The sequence below is a fragment of the Chrysemys picta genome, chromosome 15, assembly GCF_011386835.1.
Source record: "Chrysemys picta bellii isolate R12L10 chromosome 15, ASM1138683v2, whole genome shotgun sequence".
Taxonomy (NCBI): Eukaryota; Metazoa; Chordata; order Testudines; family Emydidae; genus Chrysemys; species Chrysemys picta.
Window position 1 is genome coordinate 9,448,362 of NC_088805.1, and position 20,455 is coordinate 9,468,816.

Sequence of the window (20,455 nt, forward strand, 5' to 3'; positions counted from 1 at the left end):
TGAGGTATTGAATTTTCAATACTTTGACTCCCTGGAGTCACAGGTTCAAATACTAGCGGAGCTGGTTCAACCCTTCCAAATAATGAATTCCGGGCTGTTTGCTGAGCCTTGATCTTTTCAATGAGGCCTTAAAGGTCAAGGTCCTGTCTGCTGCCGGAGAACACGAAAGCACACTTAGCATGTCTCCCAAGGTAAGGCTTTGCCTCAGGCTCCTTGGCTAAAATCTCTCCTCTCCCCAGTGTTGCACAGCACGGTGGCTCCACCCCAGAGCAGGCTGCATCTCACTGGTTCTTTACATATATATGGTGGTTTGTGAAGCGCTTTGGCAAGCCTTCTGCATGAAAGGTGCCCTCTAAGCATTAAATGTTACAGGGACTCGGGACATTTCCACCTCTGCTGGTTTCCTACAGCCTCACCAGAGACGCACCGTTAGAGACAGGCACTCGGAGGGTGAGGGAATCAGGGACAGTCCTCGGATTCTAGCGGGGCTCAGCGCCTTCTGCAAGGGGCTTCAACGCCTCACAGGATCATGCACTCAGGAACCAGAAGCCTTGGCTCCGCTCTGGAGGCAGCAGCGGACACAACTGCACGGCCCTTTGGCTGCTGTGGTTACACCACCTCTTTCCCTGGGGCTTCCCACTTTGCTGGGGCTGCTGCATTCAAAAGGTGTGACCGGCCCTGGGGCTTCAGGAGCCCCTAGTGTGGGAAGCCTGGAAGAGAAGCAGCTGCAGGGCCCAGGGTAGCAGTAGCATGACCTCTGCCCTCACCTAGCAAGTAGCCAGCCAGAAGGAGAGGGAGCTATGGGGCTGGGTAGGCAGAAGACAAGTGATCAAAGCCCAGAGGTCCTAGGGGATAACCTGAAGCAGAGAAGTTTGGGGGCCAGTTCAGTGGAAGGGCACACGCGCTCCGCCAGCTGTTGTGCTTGAGCAGTTTGCATGTCCCCAGGAAAGACAGCCTAGTGGTTAGCGCAGAGGATGAGGAGTGAGGAGACCTGGTTTCCGCTCCCAGCTGTGCCACTACCTTGTTCTGTGACTGTGGACAAGCCACTCAGACCACCTGTGCCTCGGTTTCCCTCGTGTATGACGAGGCCGCCTGCTTCAAAGGAAGTCACAAACCATAATGCTTGCCTAGAAGGTGTTACTGAAATGCACAGGGTGTGTTCTCTCTCTGCCAGGCAATGGGCGAGGCGTAGTGCTGACTTCTGTAATCTGGCCACCTCCCCACCAAGAACTATACCCAGACCACCAGCCCGCTTCACACCCAGCGACATTCAGTCACTATCAAACTGGGCCAGATACGAGCCAATGACCACGATGGAACGTTCCCTGCCCCATCACCAGTCAGCTGAGCCACCCAGCCCTCTGGATAGGCACCTTACATTAAAAATCAGTGCAAAGACCCACAGAGGCAGCATGTTTTAAAGTGGGGGGAAGAGATAATTCTATACAGAACCTTCCCTCTGCCCTCTTGTGCAAATGCATTAAGGATACAGTCTATAATTACCCAATCACATATTTCTACAGGACCTCTGCTTCAATCCACGCAGTTTGGAGGCACCTCAAACACCGCACAACAGCAGGGGAAGCAAAGGAAGGGGATATTTTGGAAAAGGGAACGGGGACAAAATCCCACCCTTAGCAAAACCCTAAGGTATTTAATTCCATACAGACAAGACAGGACCTTGGTTTTTAAGGTCTCATTGAAAGATCCACACACAGGAAACTTCTCAAATATTTCTAAAACATACGCTATATAGTTCAACCCCAAGTCACGGAGCTCAGTGGAGGAACGACCGGCTGACATTCTCGGACTTGTGTTAGGTAGGAGGCCGCACAAAACAATCATGATGGTCCCCTCTGGCCTTAAACTCCAGGAAACTACTTCGTCTGGCAACCTCGGGGAGATGATGCCCAGCACTAGCCCTGCTGGGATCTCAGGCTGTGCTTTCCCCGAGCCGAGATGTTTCCTAACTGCTTCTCGGTAACGTTTTCCAAAGCACGGCATGTCTGCCCTGGAGCTGGAAGGTGGGAATTCCAGCTGGAGGCGACAGCTATCTCTGCTCGAGCTAACGTGCTAAGAAGAGAAGGTTTCAGAGTAGGAGCCGTGTTAGTCTGTATCCGCAAAAAGAACAGGAGTCCTTGTGGCACCTTAGAGACTAACACATTTATTTGAGCATAAGCTTTCGTGGGCTAAAACCCACTTCATCGGATGCATAGAATGCACAGAAAACAGACTCCAACGAGAAACTGCGGAGCTTGAATTAATATGCAAACTAGATACCATTAACTTTGGCTTGAATAGAGACTGGGAGAGTGGCTGGGTCATTACAAAAATTGAACCTATTTCCCCATGTTAAGTACAGTATCCTCACACCTTCTTGTCAACTGTCTGAAATGGGCCATCTTGATGATCACTACAAAACTTGTTTTTCTCCTGCTGATAATAGCTCATCTCAATTAATTAGCCTCTCAGAGTTGGTACGGCAACTTCCACCTTTTCATGTTCTCTGTATGAATAAATATCTTCTCATTGTATGTTCCATTCTATGCATCCGATGAAGTGGGCTGTAGCCCACGAAAGCTTATGCTCAAATAAATGGGTTAGTCTCTAAGGTGCCACAAGGACTCCTGTTCTTTTTGAAAAGAGAAGGGTATTCACAGCAGCACCAGCATGGGAAGGGCTAGCTGCCCTGAGTACATACATATGGGCTCGGAGGGGATCGTCCTGGCTGTCTAGCCCAGCCCACCACTCGTGCTGCCCCGGCTACACGATTTTCAGCACGCTAGCTCAATCAGAGCGAGCACAGGTGCAGCCCCAGTGCAGACAGGCCCCTCAGAGAACTCGACCCACGTGTCCCACTCAGGGCCGGCTCCAGGCACCAGCCGAGCAAGCTCATGCTTGGGGCGGCAAATTCTAAGAGGCGGCATGAGAGGAGCTACTCGTGCGCCTGGGAAGTGGCCAGCGGGAGCAGAGGCTGTCCCCTGAGGTACAACGCCCTTTAGACCACGCTGTGAGTTGAGTGCACGGTACGGACTCACTGTGGCCTCTCCACCCCTGGGCTCAGCACTTGGGACACGTAAGAAGCCGGAGACCCTGCTCTGAGTGTGGAGGCGAGGGCAGGACAGCAGGCTGTAAGGAGGGATTGCAGGAGGGGAGGCACACAGGGAATTGGGGGGGGAACGGGGTGCCTCAGGAAAGAAGGCGCAGAGGCACCAATGAGGAGGCGGAGGGAGGGAACTGGGTGGAGCTTGCAGGGAGAGGCAAGAGGCAGGAGCTCCAGGCGGAGGGGGGCATGCAGGCTCCTTACCTCCATGACCTCCTTGCGGATGTCCACGATGCGGAACCAGTGCAGGAGCTGAGGGAAGCCCTCCAGCTTGGCACTGCGCTCCTGCAGGGCCACCTTCCTCTTGCACGAGAGCTGGCGGCTGAAGTACTTGACCAGCTTGCTCTGGAAGAGAAGGGGAAAGGCGTTTCGAGGCAGCCGGCACACAGCAAACACACACACACACACACACACACACACACACACACACACACACTCTGCCCTTTTCCCCAAAGCTACCACATCCCCCATCTTTGCAGACAAAGGGCAACCACTCACTTAACGCTGAAGAGTTTCAACACTGCATCCCACACCTGCCAGCCAACCTCCCCAGGGATTGCTAATTTGCATATATTTCCTGAGATTTGAATCTTTACAGGCACAAACCCATCCAGAGCACGTGCCAGCCCCACAGCTCTGCGGGAACAAAACCCGAGCACGGCCGAGAATGGCACATGTTGCTGGAGAGGTCAGAGTCCTTAACTGCCAGACGCACTGCAACCCCCACAGTCACCCCAACCGACTAGCATCTTACTCCGCGTGTGGCCCCACTGAAGTCAGGGGCACTGTCCATAGAGCAAAGTGCTGTTCAACACCAGCTAGAGTCAGCTCCTAAACTACTCATGCCCAGTTTCCAATATCGTTCCTATGCCTGGATCTTCCTGGTCCCAAGAAGAGTTAGCAGGAGAGGAAGATCCACCCCTTGCTGAGCGCTCTGTTCCAGAAATACCAGCTCTGTACTACTGTTCTTGGAAAGACCTCTGCATCCAGCAAACGCTGATGCCTGTGGGTAACTCTTGTGTGCATCAGAGTTTGTAGGACGGGAGCCCAGGCCTGTCCACTGGAAAGTCAGGGATCCAAACACCCCACTCCCTCTTTTAATAGCTCTGCAGAAGCTCATCTAAGGATCTGAGGGAGCAACCTGCCCCAGTCCCAGTTCATAGAGCAACACTGAAAGGGATGACGTGAGAAACGCGGACGCTAAGGATTGTGAATTCTGTCTGGTGGAGAGAGCCCAGTCTGCAGCCTCAGCACGAGTAGGCAGGAAAGAGGCGAGGACAGCAAGCCATGTCAGTTTACAGCTGCCCACTCCCAGTGGCAGCTTTCATACGCCATCCCTGCACAGTCCTCAGGGCAGCGAACAGCTCAACTCTCCCTCTGCCAGGGCACAGGAGACTGGACAAGCCTACAGCGCAAAGGCAGCACTGATGCATTTCATCACCCACATGTGCAGACCACAGAGGGTTAAATGAACTTCAGTGGGTGCCACAAGCATCCAAGGTTAGAATTCAGCCCACCCTCCGCATTGGTGTTGACAGCACCTGCAGAGAGACGAGTGGAGCTGCTGCAGCCAGAGACTAGGCTGGCATCGGGACACTCAGTTTTCAATTGGGACCTGAGTGCCACGTGCCATGGGAAGCTCCTTCCTTCCTGGAGAAAGCCCTGGAGTGGAGACATCGCTGCTCCCTTCCTTTACTGGGTGATGCTGAGCACTCCCACAGAAATCAACGTGACTCCTGCCAAATTTTCTACGTTTCCCTTCCATGCACTGCTGGGCCAGGCCACAGCACTCAGCGCCTGGCAGGCTCAAGGCCCTTCATTACTATTCTTGTTAGCAGCTGGCCACGTGCCTCCTGGTGCAAATCAAAGAACGTGTTCCCTGCCCCGAGGAGCTATTCCACCTCCAGCCCCAGCCATCTGATGCAGGGCCTCTTGCGCAGAACAAGAGGCTGGCAGCCGGGATCCCTGGACTCTACTGCTGTCTCTGCCACGGCCGTGCTGCGTGACCTCAGCCCAGGAACATTCTGCCTCAGGAAAATGGGATAATGACACTCCCTTAGCGTAACACTTGTCTGCCACCAGGTATCATTCCAACATTTCAGTTTGCAGGGGACTGGGGTAGCCATTTGGGCTTCTGGTGCTCGGTGCACAAACAGACCTACATTTCTCCTCACTGGACACACACACATTTAGAGCTAGGGCCTTCCATGTCACATTTTGCACAAATCATTCCGCAGCCATCCCTGACAACTGCAGTTAGAAAACAAAAGACTTTCCGATTCTGAACTGGAACGACGCTAAGTACCTGGCCGCGTTAGACTGAAATAGAGATTATAGTATGGTTCATTTACATAAGAACATAAGAACGGCCCTATTGGGTCAGACCAAAGGTCCATCAAGCCCAGTATCCTGTCCTCTGACAGTGGCCAATGGCTGGTGCCCCAAAGGGAATGAACAGAACAGGTTATCATCAAGTGTCGCTCATTCCCAGCTTCTGGTAAACAGAGGCTAGGAACACCATTCCTGCCCATCCTGGCTAATAGCCATTGATGGACCTATCTTCCATGAATCTATCTAGCTCCCTTTTGAACCCCGTTATAGTATTGGCCTTCACAACACCATCTGGCAAGGAGTTTGAGACACTATCGCAGAAAGAAACCCTCTGCAATTCCCTTTCCTTGCGTTCAGCTTGGTGAGTCTGTTCCCCGTTTGTGGAACGCTAGGTGGCACTAGGCTACCGTACATGCCTGGCTGAAAGTTTCCCATTTCCACAGCATCCCCGGCTAGATGCATTATTATTAATGTGACGTACAGCGCTACAAACAGTACCAGGGTAACACCCGGGACATTGCTAAAAATCGTGAGCGCCAGCCTGCTCCCAGTGAAGTCACTGGCAGAGCCCCCTTTGACTTCAGAGCTTGACTGGCCGCCCTTACAGTGCAGCTTCAGTAAAGATTGCACAACTGGACCGTGGAAACAGGGCCGGCTCCAGGGTTTTGGCCGCCCCAAGCAGCCAAAAAAAAAAAAAAAAAAAAAGCCGCGATCAAGATCTGCGGCGGCAATTCGGCGGGAGGTCCTTCGCTCCGAGTGGGAGTGAGGGACCGTCCGCCGAATTGCCGCCGAATACCTGGACGTGCCGCCCGTCTCCGGAGTGGCCGCCCCAAGCACCTGCTTGCCAGGCTGGTGCCTGGAGCTGGCCTTGCGTGGAAAGAGGAGTTAACAGATGGGCAGAGGTTAAGAGAGCGGAGATCAAAATAGCACCTTCAAGTTTTAGGGATTTTTTTAAAAAGGCAATTGGCAAGGATTAGAAAAAACACCCCGAGTAAACCCAACAACCCCACCCCCAAGCTATGTGCAATGCCACTCAGCTAACCCAGGGGCTAGATTAGTAATACTTGGCCCTGTTCCCCTACCACCTCCCTCTGGTTTGTCTTATCTTGTCATCTCTCTGTGGTCCCCATTGTGCCCCAGGATTTACAAGCACAAATCCTCACCAAGTCCCATTAGTCAACATGTCACTGCACTGCCACAGGGGCCTGCTTTAGCGGATCGCGATGGAGACTCAGGGCCTGACACGGTTAGTTCTGAGACGCTGACTGTGTCTTTTATTCATAATACCTAGCACACTCCTGGGTGTACGTACACACACACACACACACACAGCAGAAAGCCTACCATTTTGCAAGCCATCAACTAAAAGAACACAATTCAGAAACCATAATGCATCACTCAATGTGCTTTGCTCATTTCTTTTGTCAAGTCTAGTTTAGGGGTTTTCTTTTTGCTGCCTCAGTAATAAATATAGCCATTAGTACTGCAGCAACAGTGTGTGTCCTATGGGCCGATCTCTCCACTCACACAGGTAGAACTTCATTCCAGTTCACGTGGATGGAGCAATGTAAACACTAGGAAAACGTGACCTCGCTCACACGTACACTGTGGGTTTTGGTACAGGGGGGGATTAAAAGATATTGAGAGCAGGAGTAGAGGCTGCAAAGGAGACACAACAGGTGCAGCACTCTCCTAGCAAGTTGTTAAAGGGATGTTTTCCAGGCTTCTGCTGGGAAGTGATTTGCTCACTCCTCGGACAGGATGGGCTGCCGAGCAGGAACCCAGATCCTGTTGTTACACCCCAGCCTATACATCTGCAGTCATGCTATTGAAGTTAGTGGATTTACCCACAAGGAGAATCCAGCTTGGGAGTCAGGGGCTGCCTCACTCGCCGCCCCAACCACAAAGCTGTCTCCAGGTCTCTGGTCTCCCTTGCTGGCCAGCAAAGGGGAACCATACATCCGCATCCCCTCCTAGCATCCCTAGAACAACTGATTCTCCATGGCAACGGGCCTGGGCAGGGGTCCTCACCAGGAGCACCGCCAGCTTTTTTGCCGCCCTAGGCGGCGGAAGGTCCTGCCCCCGACAGAGGTGGCGGAAGGTCCTGCCTCCGAAATGCCGATGACGACCAGGGCGGTTGAAGATCCAGCCGCCGCGGCCGCCACCCCCCAAATGTTAGCGCCCTAGGCGACTGCCTAGGTCGCCTAATGGGTTGCGCCAGCCCTGGTCCTCACCTAGCCAGGTGGAGCCTCATGACTCTGCTTCAGGCTTCAGTAGAGACACTGGGCCAAAGCATCCCCTCCATGTGCACCCTCCGAAGGGCTCTCCCGCAGGCAGCGCTCTTCTTGCAGGGACACAGGGGAGTGCACTCTAGAGATGCCCCTTTCCTGGCATACAGGGAGGAGCAAGACCAAGAGCAGGAGATTCTACAGCAGAACTGTTCCCACCTCAGCCTGTAGACAATCCACGCATGAAGCAGCATTGACTCCAGCCTGGGATGGGGGTGGGGGGGCGCTAGTGGAGTCACCCATTGATAGCTTCTGCGTGCACAGATCAGGGAGAGGGGATCTCTTCCGCAAAGATCCCAGTGATCCCTAGGGTTGGGAAGCTCTGCACAAGAGTGAAACTGACTTGCCTCGTTCAGCACTCCGGGCAAAAGGGAAACAAGCAGCATCGATGGTGAAAAAGAGAGTTGGAGTTTCAAGTTCCTTTGCTGTAATAATCAGAAGGTGCTGAATAGATCGCCTGAAGGGTATCTGCTTGTTAAGAACGTGAGGCCCCATTCTCCTTGCCCTGGTACCTTGTGCGGTCCTCACCCCCGTGCAAAGCGAGCAGGAAATGCCAATCTGGGAGGCCGAACCCACCATGCACAGGTGGAAACGACTCGGCAGTACAAAGCAGGAATCAGGCCCAGGCTTTTTGACCTGACAGTGTCCCCTTCAGGAAGAGGTGTTGGGCTCGTCTCACCACTCTCAAGTTCTAAGCCCCGGAAGAGCATTTGTAACAAGTCACAAGGAAGCGAGGTCTATTACCAGCATCCCACCAGTGACACAACAGGCATCGGGGAGGTAGAAGACGCGCTCTTAAAGGTACTTCTAAAACCTACCTGCCCAGGCTGACCTTTCCCCCTGCTTGATCTCAGCCCAGACAGGCGCTTCTTAATCCTTGGGAGGGTCAAGTGCCTTGGCCTGTCTGTAGTCGTCAGCATTTAAGAACTGGGCCCTCCACCCTGCAGTTGGTCTTCACAAACGTAGGCCTCCATTTTGCTACTACCCAAGTCAAAGGCAGATTTGCCGTTGAGTCAATGGGAGCAGGGTCAGACCATCGCACGGGCAGAGCGCCTCTGAAACGGACGTGAGGTTTTCAGCTTCTGGCTGCCAGCAGCCGTTCTGCTCCGATTGTTGTGGAAACGGGCACCAACGGACTGAGTGCTCAAACCCACGCTCCTCCCAGGCCTGGGATCAGCCTACCTGAGGGATGGCCTCTCTCCCCAGGTCATACTGCCACAGCTCTGGCCGGCAGGGGCCCCTGAGCTACATTCCCCCCTCGATATAGAACAGAGGACGCTCCTGGCCCCATTCTCAGCCTGTCTTGGTGACCTTTGGGCACTCTGCAAACGTGGCTGGAGAGGGCTGAGGGCGCTTCCCCGAAGGGCAGCTGGAAAGGAAAGGCGTTCCCATTAAAATAGTCACTGTAATACTGCTGGGGGGTTACTGTGCTGCTAATGGTGTGTTAGGGCACCGGGTCTCTTGGATGGGCTCTTTGGTTGAAAGCTAAGCCAATCAAGAAGTAGTCTGACTACTCCCACTGACTCACTGGGGGAACTGGCTGCAGGCTTGGGCCCTAGGTGGGTGAAAACTCAGCCAGGGGATTTGTAACTTTATTTGAAAGCAAGGCTGGTGTTGCCAGACTCTTCCTTTATTTCCACCAGGCTGCCACCTGCTCCCAAAGCAGCAGAAGCCAGCACACGAGCCGTGTGCGCTGCTGTTTGTTTTATTGATTTCTATGGCACCTACTCGCCTGACCCCTACACAGCTCAATTACAGACAACTGATACCCCAAAACAAGGACAGAAACTATGCAAAAGAAGTGTCTTGTCCCATTCCCTAAAGGGCCCTGTAGTTGAGCTCAGACATACAAGGGCGCTGAATGCTAGAGGGGCCCGCTTCCCGCCCCCCTTCTGACTTTAGAGCCCTTTTAAAATCAGCAGTGTTTGAAAAATGGGGAGGGGGGAGGGAAGAGGTTGGAGTTCTCTTCACAAGGCCTTTTTCCTCTTTCCACACACCTCCACTCCAACTCTAGTCCGTTTTGGTTAAAATTAGCGGTAGTGTCCGGTATGTCATCCGTCCCCGCATCTCCCCCTGCCAAGCTTTATGGGGTTACAATCTTTTATAAAAATTCACTCCCCCTGGGTGTTCTGGGAGAGACCCAAAACACCACTCAGAGGAACACTCAACACATGGTTGGTGCTGCATTAGCACCTGGAGGCCCCAGTCAAGATCTGAATCCCATGGTGTTAGGTGCTGTACTTTCCACCATGGGATTCGGATCTCAACTGGGGCCTCCAGGTGTGAGTGCCCCACCAACAGTCGCACTCAGTGTTCCCATCCGAGCAGGGACAGTGTCCTTCTGAGACTTTACAAACACCTCTACCAGGGAACCGAACTACACACGAAGGGCACAGTCCACTCAAGGACAAGTGAGGTAGAGCCTTTGACTGTAATCTCCTGCAGTGCTAGAAATCATCGCTGTTGCTTGTAAGAGCAGGTAAAAAGACATCCTGACCCAAGTACGATATTTAACTCAATGATGCCCCTTAAAAAGGTTTCTTATTCTTACATAAGAAGTGCTTTAAAGAAAAAAAAAAGACTTTTGTAAGAGGACAAACATTGCAAATTGGGTAGTTGTTCTGGACAACAAGGACTTGCTCCTGTCCCCCTGCCCCTCGCACTGGAGTCCCCTCTGACAGCCTGTGTAAGCAGAGCGCTGGATAAACCCAGGCCATCTGAGGCCATTCCCCACTCACCCCACACGGCTGGGCTGCGTAGTAGTTTTGCTAACCCTTGGCACTCACGGGAGCATTAGAAAGAGCTGGACACACACAGCGTAACGGCTGCTGCATCATTTTTGAACTCTGGTTGCTGAAGCACTCAGCACAGCGATTCAGCTGCCCTTGTTTCACTTCAGCCATGGCCCTTCCCTGTCCGGGCAGATCGCGGCAGAAGCAATGCGTTTCTGCCACATAGGGGGACAAGGCTGCAAGGAGCCCATTGGGGAACAGGGATAGGTGTATGTCACCCACAAATAACAAGGAGGCCACCAGGTTTGCCCACAGCTGAAATCCTCCCCAGAGCACAGAGCCCACCCAAGGCCCTGCTCACCATGGTCTTACCATGAACAGCAACGCCACCCGTCAGCTGTTCTAGGAAAGCATGATCCATTTACAAGAACAGACGCCGCTTTTACAGCAAGTAACCCCCTCAGCCTAGGCTCTGAGAGTCCCCAGTCATATAGATTCTGCAAGCCCAATGCTGCCCTGGTTACACCTGGGCAAGCACAGGGTCCTCCAATGCTGAACTCAGCAAAGTGACGCCTTTCACTCTTATTAGGGGAACAAGCCCCACCCATCATCCAGAACAGATGGTGAAACACAACTGACTCCTTCCACCAACACGTGGTGCAGTGGGAAGGAAGCAGCTCTGTCCTGTTCCCTGGCCCCACGGCTCCCCAACAGACATATCGCTCATTACACTCCCACAAGGAGCTTAAGTCCCAGTTTGTTTGGTTTTTCTTTTCTCTGTACTTTGGTCAGGCTCCTGAGGCATGCAAGAGGAAAAGCACTCACGGAGATTTACAGGAACACAGGGGCTTATGATAGTCTAAAGAGAAAATGCACCCACCCCGACTTTCACCGCCTACCCCGGGAACTCCCTGAGCTGGTAACAACGTTTGAACAAGCTGGCCAAGCACCAAGCACCAGATACCTTCCTGCTGCTGCTTTCAGAGGGACAGGAATTGGTATTAAAAACAAGGTGCGAGGGCCTGAATCTGCCATGCAGAGGGCCAGGCGTGCCTGGCTTAGCCCTATGCAGGGAGAGGCCTAGAGAGGGACATAGAACTCTCTGAACTGCGACTCCCCCACTGCTGAACAGCACATCCACACAAGGCCCCAAGACTTGTTTTCTGATCTGAAACTCCCACACGCTCCCATTCCAGCGCCGTGCCCTCACCCCGGACGTGGTCAGAACACCGTGACCGTTACTGCAGACTTGGACCTTGGAGGGAGGTTCGTCAGAAGTTAAATGGGTCATTGTTATTTGTATTAAAATCTTTTAATAGTCCCAAGGATCAATAAGGAAAAGACCCTGATTACCCGGCCCACCCAGTAGGGATACAACTCCTTTTTCTTATTATTATTGCTCTTATCTGGAAAACAATCATAAAGTCATACGAAGGTAGGACTGGAAGAGACCTCAAGAGGTCATCAAGCCCAGCCCCCTGCACTGAGGCAGGACCAAGTAACCTAGACCATCCCTGACCGGTGTTTGTCCAGCCTGAAGTTAAAAACCTCCAATGCCGGAGATTCCACAGCCTCCCTTGGAAGCCTGCTCCAGCTTAACTACCCTTCAAGTTGGAAAGTTTTTGTTAACGTCTAACTAAAATCTCCCTGGTTGCAGATTAAGCCCATTACGTCTTGTCCTATCTTCATGGACACTGAGAACAATGGCTCACCAGCCTCTTTATAACAGCCCTGAACATATTTGAAGATTATCATCACTGTCAGGTTTTCTAAACCTTTGATCATTTTTGTGGCTCTCCTCTGGACTCGCTCCAATTTGTCCACCTCTTTCCTAAATCGGGGTGCACAGAATTGGAGACAGTACTCCAGCTGAGGCCTCACCAGTGCTGAGTAGAGCAGGACGCTTACCTGCTGTGTCTTACATACAACACTCCCGTTAACACCCCCCTGAATGATATTAGCCTTTTTTTGCAACTGCAGATTTACTTCCTTTCTTACCTTGGGGCAACAGGCTAGTGGCATTTGCTCAAAACTAAAAGGGCTCTTCCTAATTGCTGCTGGCTATAAGACTTTTTTTTAGGCAGGCGGAAGGGACTGATTGGTCTGTTCCTACCAGGGAAGGGGTTAAGGGAGTGTACAGCCTGCTCCAGGAATGAGGCACTTACACTAGTTTGAAAGGACAGCTTGGGGAGAAGTCTGGTTTAGCTGTGTGGTTGCTTGTATCTAGTTGGGGAGCTCAGCTGAGTCAGAAGTCTGGTCTAGTGTTGAGGAGCTCATTTCCCCTTGTGTGTTTTAATATAGTTTAGGGGCTTTTTTTAGCCTGGCTGTGCGGTGTAGCTGGGAAGCATCGTGTGTCTCAGAAGCTTGATCTAGCTTATGGGATTAGCGTTAGGTGCTTCCTCGCGCCTGCTCCAGTTTTAGAAGTTTAGTTTGCATTAGTGGTGCAGCCTGGACTAGGACATTCCACAGGTAAACTTCAGGGGCACATCTGCCCCAAGGGCACTCTTCAGTGGAACATCACAGAGTTCTGGTCTGTCACCCCTCCTGCTTGATCCGTATGGGAGGTGAGGCCATCAGGGATGCAGAGTTATCTAGAACTGGTTGCAAAAGTTTCTGGCAAAACTGACAGTGGCGGGAGAGAGTCCATGTCTGGAGATATCTTAGGTCAAAAACCAAACTCCTGCTCTTGATGAAAAACTGGTGGAAATTAAAATAACTAAAACTTCGGTCAAAGTTGCAGGGGAGGGGGGACAATACTTCCTGACCAGCTCTAGAGCTATCACAATGCTGATGACATTCACCTGTATGCGTCTCTCATCAGACCTGGACTCTCTGCAGTGCTTTGCTTTCCGAGGGATAGATCCACAAAGGGATTTAGGGCCTAAGTCCAAAATTTAGATGCTCAAAACATCTGATCAACTGCTGCCTAACCCTGCAGGGGACTACAGTCCCTAGGTGTCTAAACTTCCACTGCTGGACACACACACAACTGCCAGGTGCCTACCTCCCACCTAATCCCTAGCAGGATCCTCAAACTCTGCATTCCTCCCGCCTATTTTGCCTGTGGGAATTGATCTGGTAGGTGTATTCTGAGCATGTCTACTGGCTCAGGCCTCATGTCACACATAGCTGTGCCCAGTAGTTAGCATACTTAGGATGTGGGAGAACTAGATTCAATCCTACCCCTCTCCCTGAGGTGGAGCAAAGTTTTGGATTCAGATCTCCCACCTCCCAGTGTGAGCCCTAACCACCGGGCAATGGGGTAGTCTAGTGTGGGACTCTCTCAATCTCTCCTGTTGGTGCTGTTCCACTTTGTATAAATAATCAAGTCGTCACTATAACACCTCCCAAGTGCATGCCCTGGCCACAGGCATAGGGAGTCATTCTGTCCTTGGCCCCGTGACTGCTTATAGTTCATACAAAGTGGGAAGGCTTCAAGAGGAAAGACTCGGAGGGCCCTACAGCAGAATATCCCATAGACCAGAGAGGAAAATACTCATCTGAGAAGGACGAGATCAGGGTTAAAATCCCTGCTCCACATCTGCTTTAGAACCTCCTCTGCCTAATGGCACATAAGGCAAGCCATATTTCCCACTGCTGTCTGTCTAGACTCTAGAGCAAGGTGTTTAGCTCCATCATAAATTGTCCTGCGATAAATCATTCTTTGTCCTTCGCGCCCTCTCTTCCCTCCGGGTGGGACCCAATCGAAGGCATACCTTGTGCTTTTGCCATGAGTAGCCTGATGACATGACCAGACCTGTAGCCAGCTCTGTCTGATTGTTGAATCTACAGTCTGCAGGGTTGTGAAGTTCAACAGTGGTTATGCGAACTTCCAAGTTTCTTCTTAAACAATGCTGGTGGAATGCATTCAACTTCCTTGTCTGTGTACTTCCACCATCTGCTATTCTTCCACAGCATACAATAGTGATGGAAGGACAATAGGATTGTACAACCGCATTTTAGTAGGTAAATGTTTCTTCTTACTCTTCCAGATGCTTGGCAAATGGGAAAATGATCTACTGGCTTTGCCAATTCTTCCCTTCATTTCTTCCATGAGCTGGCCATTAGCAGATATTGTGCTTCCAAGATAGACGAAGTCATCAACTCTTTCATACTCTTCTCCATGTCAGTGTCGACAGCATTCTTTCCTATTTCCATGGTCTTGGTCTTCTGTTTATGGATACAAAGTCCCACGTTGGCAGTTTCTGCCTTTATGTTCATGAAGAGTCTTTTCATTCCATCTGAGTTGGTATCCAGTTGACTATATCACCTGCAAAAAGTCTTGCAGCCTATCTCTTGCCCAAACAACCAAGTGTCACTGGCAGCAGCTGTCACTCTTATAAGGTCTATATGACAACGCAGAAGAGAGGTGGGGATAGTATACAACCTTGCCTTACATCAGAAACAATATTAAACCATCCGGTGTCCCCCATCTCTGTCCAGAGGCAGCATGCACACTCATCGGACAAAGCTTTTATCAAATTAACAATCTTTTCTGGAATTCCATAGTGACTCAGGCACTTGCAGAGAGTTTATCTGTGGCACTCTCAAATGCTTTCATAAAATCAAGGAAATTAAAAACTATCTACTGCTGATATTCTAAGCCTCTCTCAATAAGTCTTCTCAAGATAAAAATCTGGTCTGAATATGACCTACCAGAACAAAATCCAGCCTGTTCTTCCTTGAGTACTTTATCAATGGCGGTTTTCATTCTACTCAAAACAATAATGCAAACCACTTTTCCAGGAACACGTAGGGGCGTGGCCCTTCTCCGGTTATTGCTTAGAAGCTTTGTCCCCCTTGTTATGGATTTTGCTGATAACACCTTTTCTCCAGCCTTTAGGACAGATCTCCTTTTCCCAAACCATCCTGTACAACCTGCACATGTAATTCACCATCATTTCCTCCAGATTTTAACATCTAAGCAGGGGTTCAAGTACGGTGGTACCCTCCAGTACGCAGTACCGGCGAGAGATTTGTAGCAGGTACGGGGTACCGGAAAGACTTGGGGCTAGCCACCCCTCCGGAGTGGTTGTGCAAGTGCATCTGAAGAAGTGAGGTTCTTACCCACGAAAGCTTATGCTCCCAATACTTCTGTTAGTCTTAAAGGTGCCACAGGACCCTCTGTTGCTTTTTATAGATTCAGACTAACACGGCTACCCCTCTGATACTTGACACTCTCCAGTTGGTTTACAGCCTCAGGCTATGTCTACACTGGCAATTGAGCGGTAAAACTTTTGTCTTTCAGAGGTGTTAAACACACGCACACACCCCGAAAGACAAAAGTTTTGCCAGTCTGAACCCTGCTCGTTGGGGGTAGAAGTTTTTTGTCAGCAGGAGAGCCGACAAATAGCAGCCACACTACACGACTTTTAGCGGCACGGCTGTGGCAACACAGCCATGTCGCTAAAGCTGTGTAGTGTAGACAACACCTTAGTTACTTCCTCAGTAGCGATTACTTCTAATGATACAAGTCCACTATTCCGTCACATTTCTCAGTGTGTGTTAGAGGTTCTCAGTGCATGTTAGTGGGTAGGCACAGCCTGGAAATGGTCCATCCAACGGGCTCTTTGTCCTTCCTCGGTCATTAAGGCCATCTCAAGCCTTCACAATGCTACAATGGTTCAAAAATTGTGATGCCAGTTGTTTAGATACTAGACAACATATTTTTTAAATCCCCTCTCGCGTATGCCTCTTCTGCTTCTCTTGCTTTATTTTCCATCCATCCTCTCATCTCTTTTGGCTGATCTTTTAACTTCCTTGTCTTTGTCCGTATACTCTTGTTGCAGACTAGCTCTTTTATTGAGGTCTCATTCTTGCTGAAATCTTTTCTTTAATTCTTGCCTCTCTTCAACATGTCTCCATATATTTGGTTGGAATCATTCGTTTCTTAGATTGTTATATATATATGCTAAAAATTATGACCTCTAGGCCTGTGAGTTAAGGCAGGTCACCAAGAGGTGATCCACATACTCCTGTCAGGAAGAGATGCTTCTCTCTCTCTGGTTGGTCATGTGCAAATTGAGTACTTTATGGTTCACAATGGATGCCCATTCACAGCCTGAGCAAAATGCTAATCAATAGATAGCAGAGCTTGCAGAAAAAAACAAAAACACTGGGGTTCTCCTGTTTAGAAATAAGAAAATGCACTTTTGAAACTCTATCTGGGGTGCAGATGATCCCATAGGTGTCCTTCAATCTGTGAGGACAAGCCGCCAGCAGGCTTGATCTTATGAGATGGGATCTCAGCCAATCTAGCTGAAAATGCTTGGAAAAGGACTTGGAGTAAGCTAGCCTGTCGGAGATAGTGGGATGCCTTGTTAGGGAAGTTTAGGCTCGAGAAAACATGTAACGTTGTTTTATATGTAACCATTTCTTTCCAGTATTCCTACTCTCTAGCACTTGAAACACTGTTCTGTGATAATAGATTTTGTCTTGTTTTCACTGCACTATACGATACTATCTCAGGGCTGTGTGTTAAAAAGAGTGGGGATACTGCACTGAATCTTGCAAGCTGGGGCGTGTTGTTTCTTTGGGAACAGTGGATCTGAGAGTTCTGTGAGTGTGCAAAGGAACAGGGGCTAAGCACCCCAGAGAGACACAAAGAGGAGGCGGGGGGTTGGTGTGTGCCGATCACTAACCTGTCCGGAGAGAGAGGCCTGCAACGCAGTTGTGTGGCCAGAGGCTGGTAGTGTCAGGGAGCTGATCCGCAGCAGGCACCCACAAGACTTCCTCACGCTAAGGGCAGGTGGTGTCAGCCAGATTTGCTGTTTGGGCAGTACTAGCAGCCCATCCTGATGGCTATATTTGCAAATCCATGACAGACACGCCTTGTCTCCGGGTTGTTACCAAAACAGAAAGTGTTTTTACATGGACAGGTTAACCTGACTCACAGCCCCCTCCCAGAAGGGACGGTGAATTGCCTTCAGGCTGGTTCCTACCCTCCGAACCAGTGGTTCTCAACCTATTTACCATTGTGGGCCGCATCCAATACTACCTGTATGGCCCCGAGGATGTCACATGGGCCACAGCTGTGTGCTGATTGGGCCACAAGCAGCCCACGGGCTCAGAACTACGGCTCTGAACTATCTGCCTTGGGTGGTCCTGTCAGCATAGCTCTCAGCAACATCAAAGCATGCAAGCCTTCCCACCCATCAAGGTGCATTGCTAGATCAGGCAGAGGAGGGATTTTAACCTGGGTCTCCCACATCCCGAGTGAGCACTCTAACCATTGGACCCAAAGTTAGCCCACCACCATGATGGCAACGACCTAATGTCTAGCACAGGAGCGGATTTAGCAGGGGCTCCTGACTCCAACTGCACCCACAGAAATCATGAAACCAAGGATGCATAAACAGGCAAACATGCACTTCTCCCAGCGGTGTGGAGGGGAGGTCCCAGGAGTTGTGGGGAAGGGGATGTTGGAGAGCGACCCTGCCCCATACTCACACTCCACCAGCAGCTCCCGTCCCATGGGGCTGGGCCTGGCTCCCCACTTTGGACACTGTGACCTGGCCCCTCTCAGGTCTGGCCCACTCACCCCTCCATCATGACAGAGGGGCAGCTGGGCCAAATGTGAGTGAGTGGCTTTGCGACCAAGTCCTGGTCACAGCTCTCTGGGCTTTTCACCTCCAAATTACTGCAGTGGGTTCTCCACGGGGGACTCCTGGAGGCCAGTCAATGCAGGCTGCAGCTGCCTGCTCACCCCGCAGTGCCCCTCACGAAGAACACATAGTGCAAGGCCCATCCACTTATCCGTGGCCTCATTCTTCTAAGAGTTCCCATTGAAGTCAGTGAGAACTGCAGGTGCTCAGTACCTTAGCAAAATCAGGCTCGGCCAGCTCCAGCCCGAGAGGGTGGGGGAAAGGATCTCCCATGACTTCCTAGAGCCAGGACCCTGGCTTGGGTTCTCCTGCCACCAGAGCACGGCACGGTGATTGCTCAGGTTTACTGAACTGCTCCAGGCTGGCTCTGTTCCGTTCTGCCCACCCGGGGCTCTCAGTCCCCGCACTACGGGACAGGGAGCTGGGGGAGTGGATGCCACGGTGTAACTCGTGTGGTCATCTCTGCTCAGAAGAGGCCCAGGAGGAAGATCAGGGGGAAACGGTGTAGATCCAAATGACAGTGCATTGCGGGGTGGGAGGCGTGTTCCATGAACTATTACTCCCTCTGTCCAATGCTGAGGAGACTTTCCCTTACACGGTCCCCAAGGAAGGGCCTGATCCTCTTCTCCCGGATGTTAATGGAAGTCTTGCCATCAACTTCAGTGGGAGCAAGCCCTAAAATACAGCTAGCTTGCCCTGTTTGGAGAGCTGCCTAGACACAATGCCATTCCTTGCCTTACAGGGAGGCCTATCTAATTAAACCCCTTGTGTAGATGCCCTTGAACTAGTTTCACCCCTCCTTACACCTTTTTAGCTTACTGGAGCAAGCTAAATCAATATAAGCAAGGGTTAAACCAGTTTAAATGGCCCTATATTAGGAGTTGGCACTCGTTTAAGCAGCTCAGTTTTTAAAATCAGTTTAGTTAAAACCATGTACATGTCTAGTAAGTGCCTCTCCCCTTCCCCCACTATTACAATTGAATAATTAAGATTCTACTATGTAGATCAATTAGATTAAACTGATGCAAACAGAATTGCTAGTTGACTCACTGCGCTGGCTAGAGTAAGGACCTGAGAGGGTTGGAACTTCTGGATTCTATTCCCAACTCTTTGACTGACTGCATGTTCTTGCACAAGTCACTAAGGGTCAAATTTTCAAAAGAATTCGCATTTTAGGGGCCTAAATACCTTTGAAAATCTGGACCTAAACATCTCTTGTGCCTCGGTTTCCCCATCTGTTAAATGTTGAGAATAATACCTCCCACCTTACCTTCCCTCCCCAGTACTGTTGTCAGAATTTCATTAATATTTGTAATTTGCATTAAGATGCTTGGGAGAAAAGTTCCCTAGAAGTGCAAAGCAGGTATGATTCAGTGTTAAGGAAAGGTGCCAGTGCATGGGCAAAAATCAGTTACAGAAGTTGAGAGTCAGCTGCCAGAGGTTTGCCAGGGCAGTGTCACTTTCATTATTCGGCCTTATTGCCTCATCAGCATTTGCTAATAAACAGCAGCTGGCCTCTGAGCTGCAGGGGGGAAAAAAATATGCATAGCAAAAATGCTCTGAAAAAACCCTGGCCTGATAAGCCAAAGGTATAGAGACTAAGAATAATTCTACCAAGACACGTGCTGAGCTGAAAGGTGAGACCGCTGCTTTCACGGATCCAGCGGATCGGAGCATGTTGGCCCCTTAATGATCATTAAAACAAGAAGCGTCACATTGCTCTGTTGCCATCAAGTTTTAAAAGGCTACCTCGAGAAACGGCGTGGGACTTCCAGCGTCCGGAGCCCTGAATGAATCTTTCACCCTTTGGGTGCTACTCTCTGTATCCAGCTGGGGGTCTGAGTTCCGCTCAGCTCTGAGCTGGACGTAGTGGGGAGCACAGAGCTCCTTCCTGCTCTACAGCAGAGTGGAGTTCCCCCTCCTCTCCCAGGCCTGCTGCTGTGGTGAGAGCTCCCACTCCTGTGGTAAGCCACTTTACCCAGCGACTGCAGGCATCTCAACTGGAAAGGTTAAGGGGATTTCCACCCTCACCTCCCTGCCCCCACTGGGAATCCCCCTTCCCAGAGAGCAGGCTACGCTCAGGTTTCCCTCCTCACACTTCGAGGTGCACCGTGACCACGGCCAGGTTGTTCTGGTGCTGTTTCAACGCGCCTGCCCTTCGGTGCTGCACGTTACCCTGTCAGCAAAAGGCTGCGCAGCGTTATGGGACCAGCTTCTGCGAACGCCCTGAGCGGAGCCCAGACACTAAGCAGGCTAGATTGGTGATAAAACTGGTCTCCAGGGAGAGGGACAACAGCTGCACCTCTCTCAGAGCACCCTCTGCCAGCTAATCTATGGAGCTGTGCTGACGTCAACCGCACTGGAAACCGCTTCCCTGCCCTGACCTGCTTGGAGATT

The 20,455-nt window shown here is 51.0% G+C and overlaps 2 protein-coding genes across 5 annotated transcripts in view; one reads left to right on the forward strand and one right to left on the reverse strand.

Annotated features, from left to right (window-relative positions):
- The window catches only part of KSR2 (kinase suppressor of ras 2), a 301,542-nt gene that overhangs the window by 262,397 nt on the left and 18,690 nt on the right, over positions 1 to 20,455 (reverse strand). For all 4 annotated transcript variants that reach the window (XR_010592848.1, XM_008171511.3, XM_008171509.3 and 1 more), the window contains exon 2: positions 3,308 to 3,448. Coding sequence is in view for 3 of the 4 variants with exons in the window: in XM_008171511.3 (XP_008169733.2) it covers positions 3,308 to 3,448 (141 nt within the window). In the remaining variant the exon portion in view is untranslated. The remainder of the gene's footprint in view (positions 1 to 3,307; positions 3,449 to 20,455) is intronic.
- The window catches only part of RFC5 (replication factor C subunit 5), a 260,531-nt gene that overhangs the window by 193,371 nt on the left and 46,705 nt on the right, over positions 1 to 20,455 (forward strand). The window lies entirely within an intron of this gene.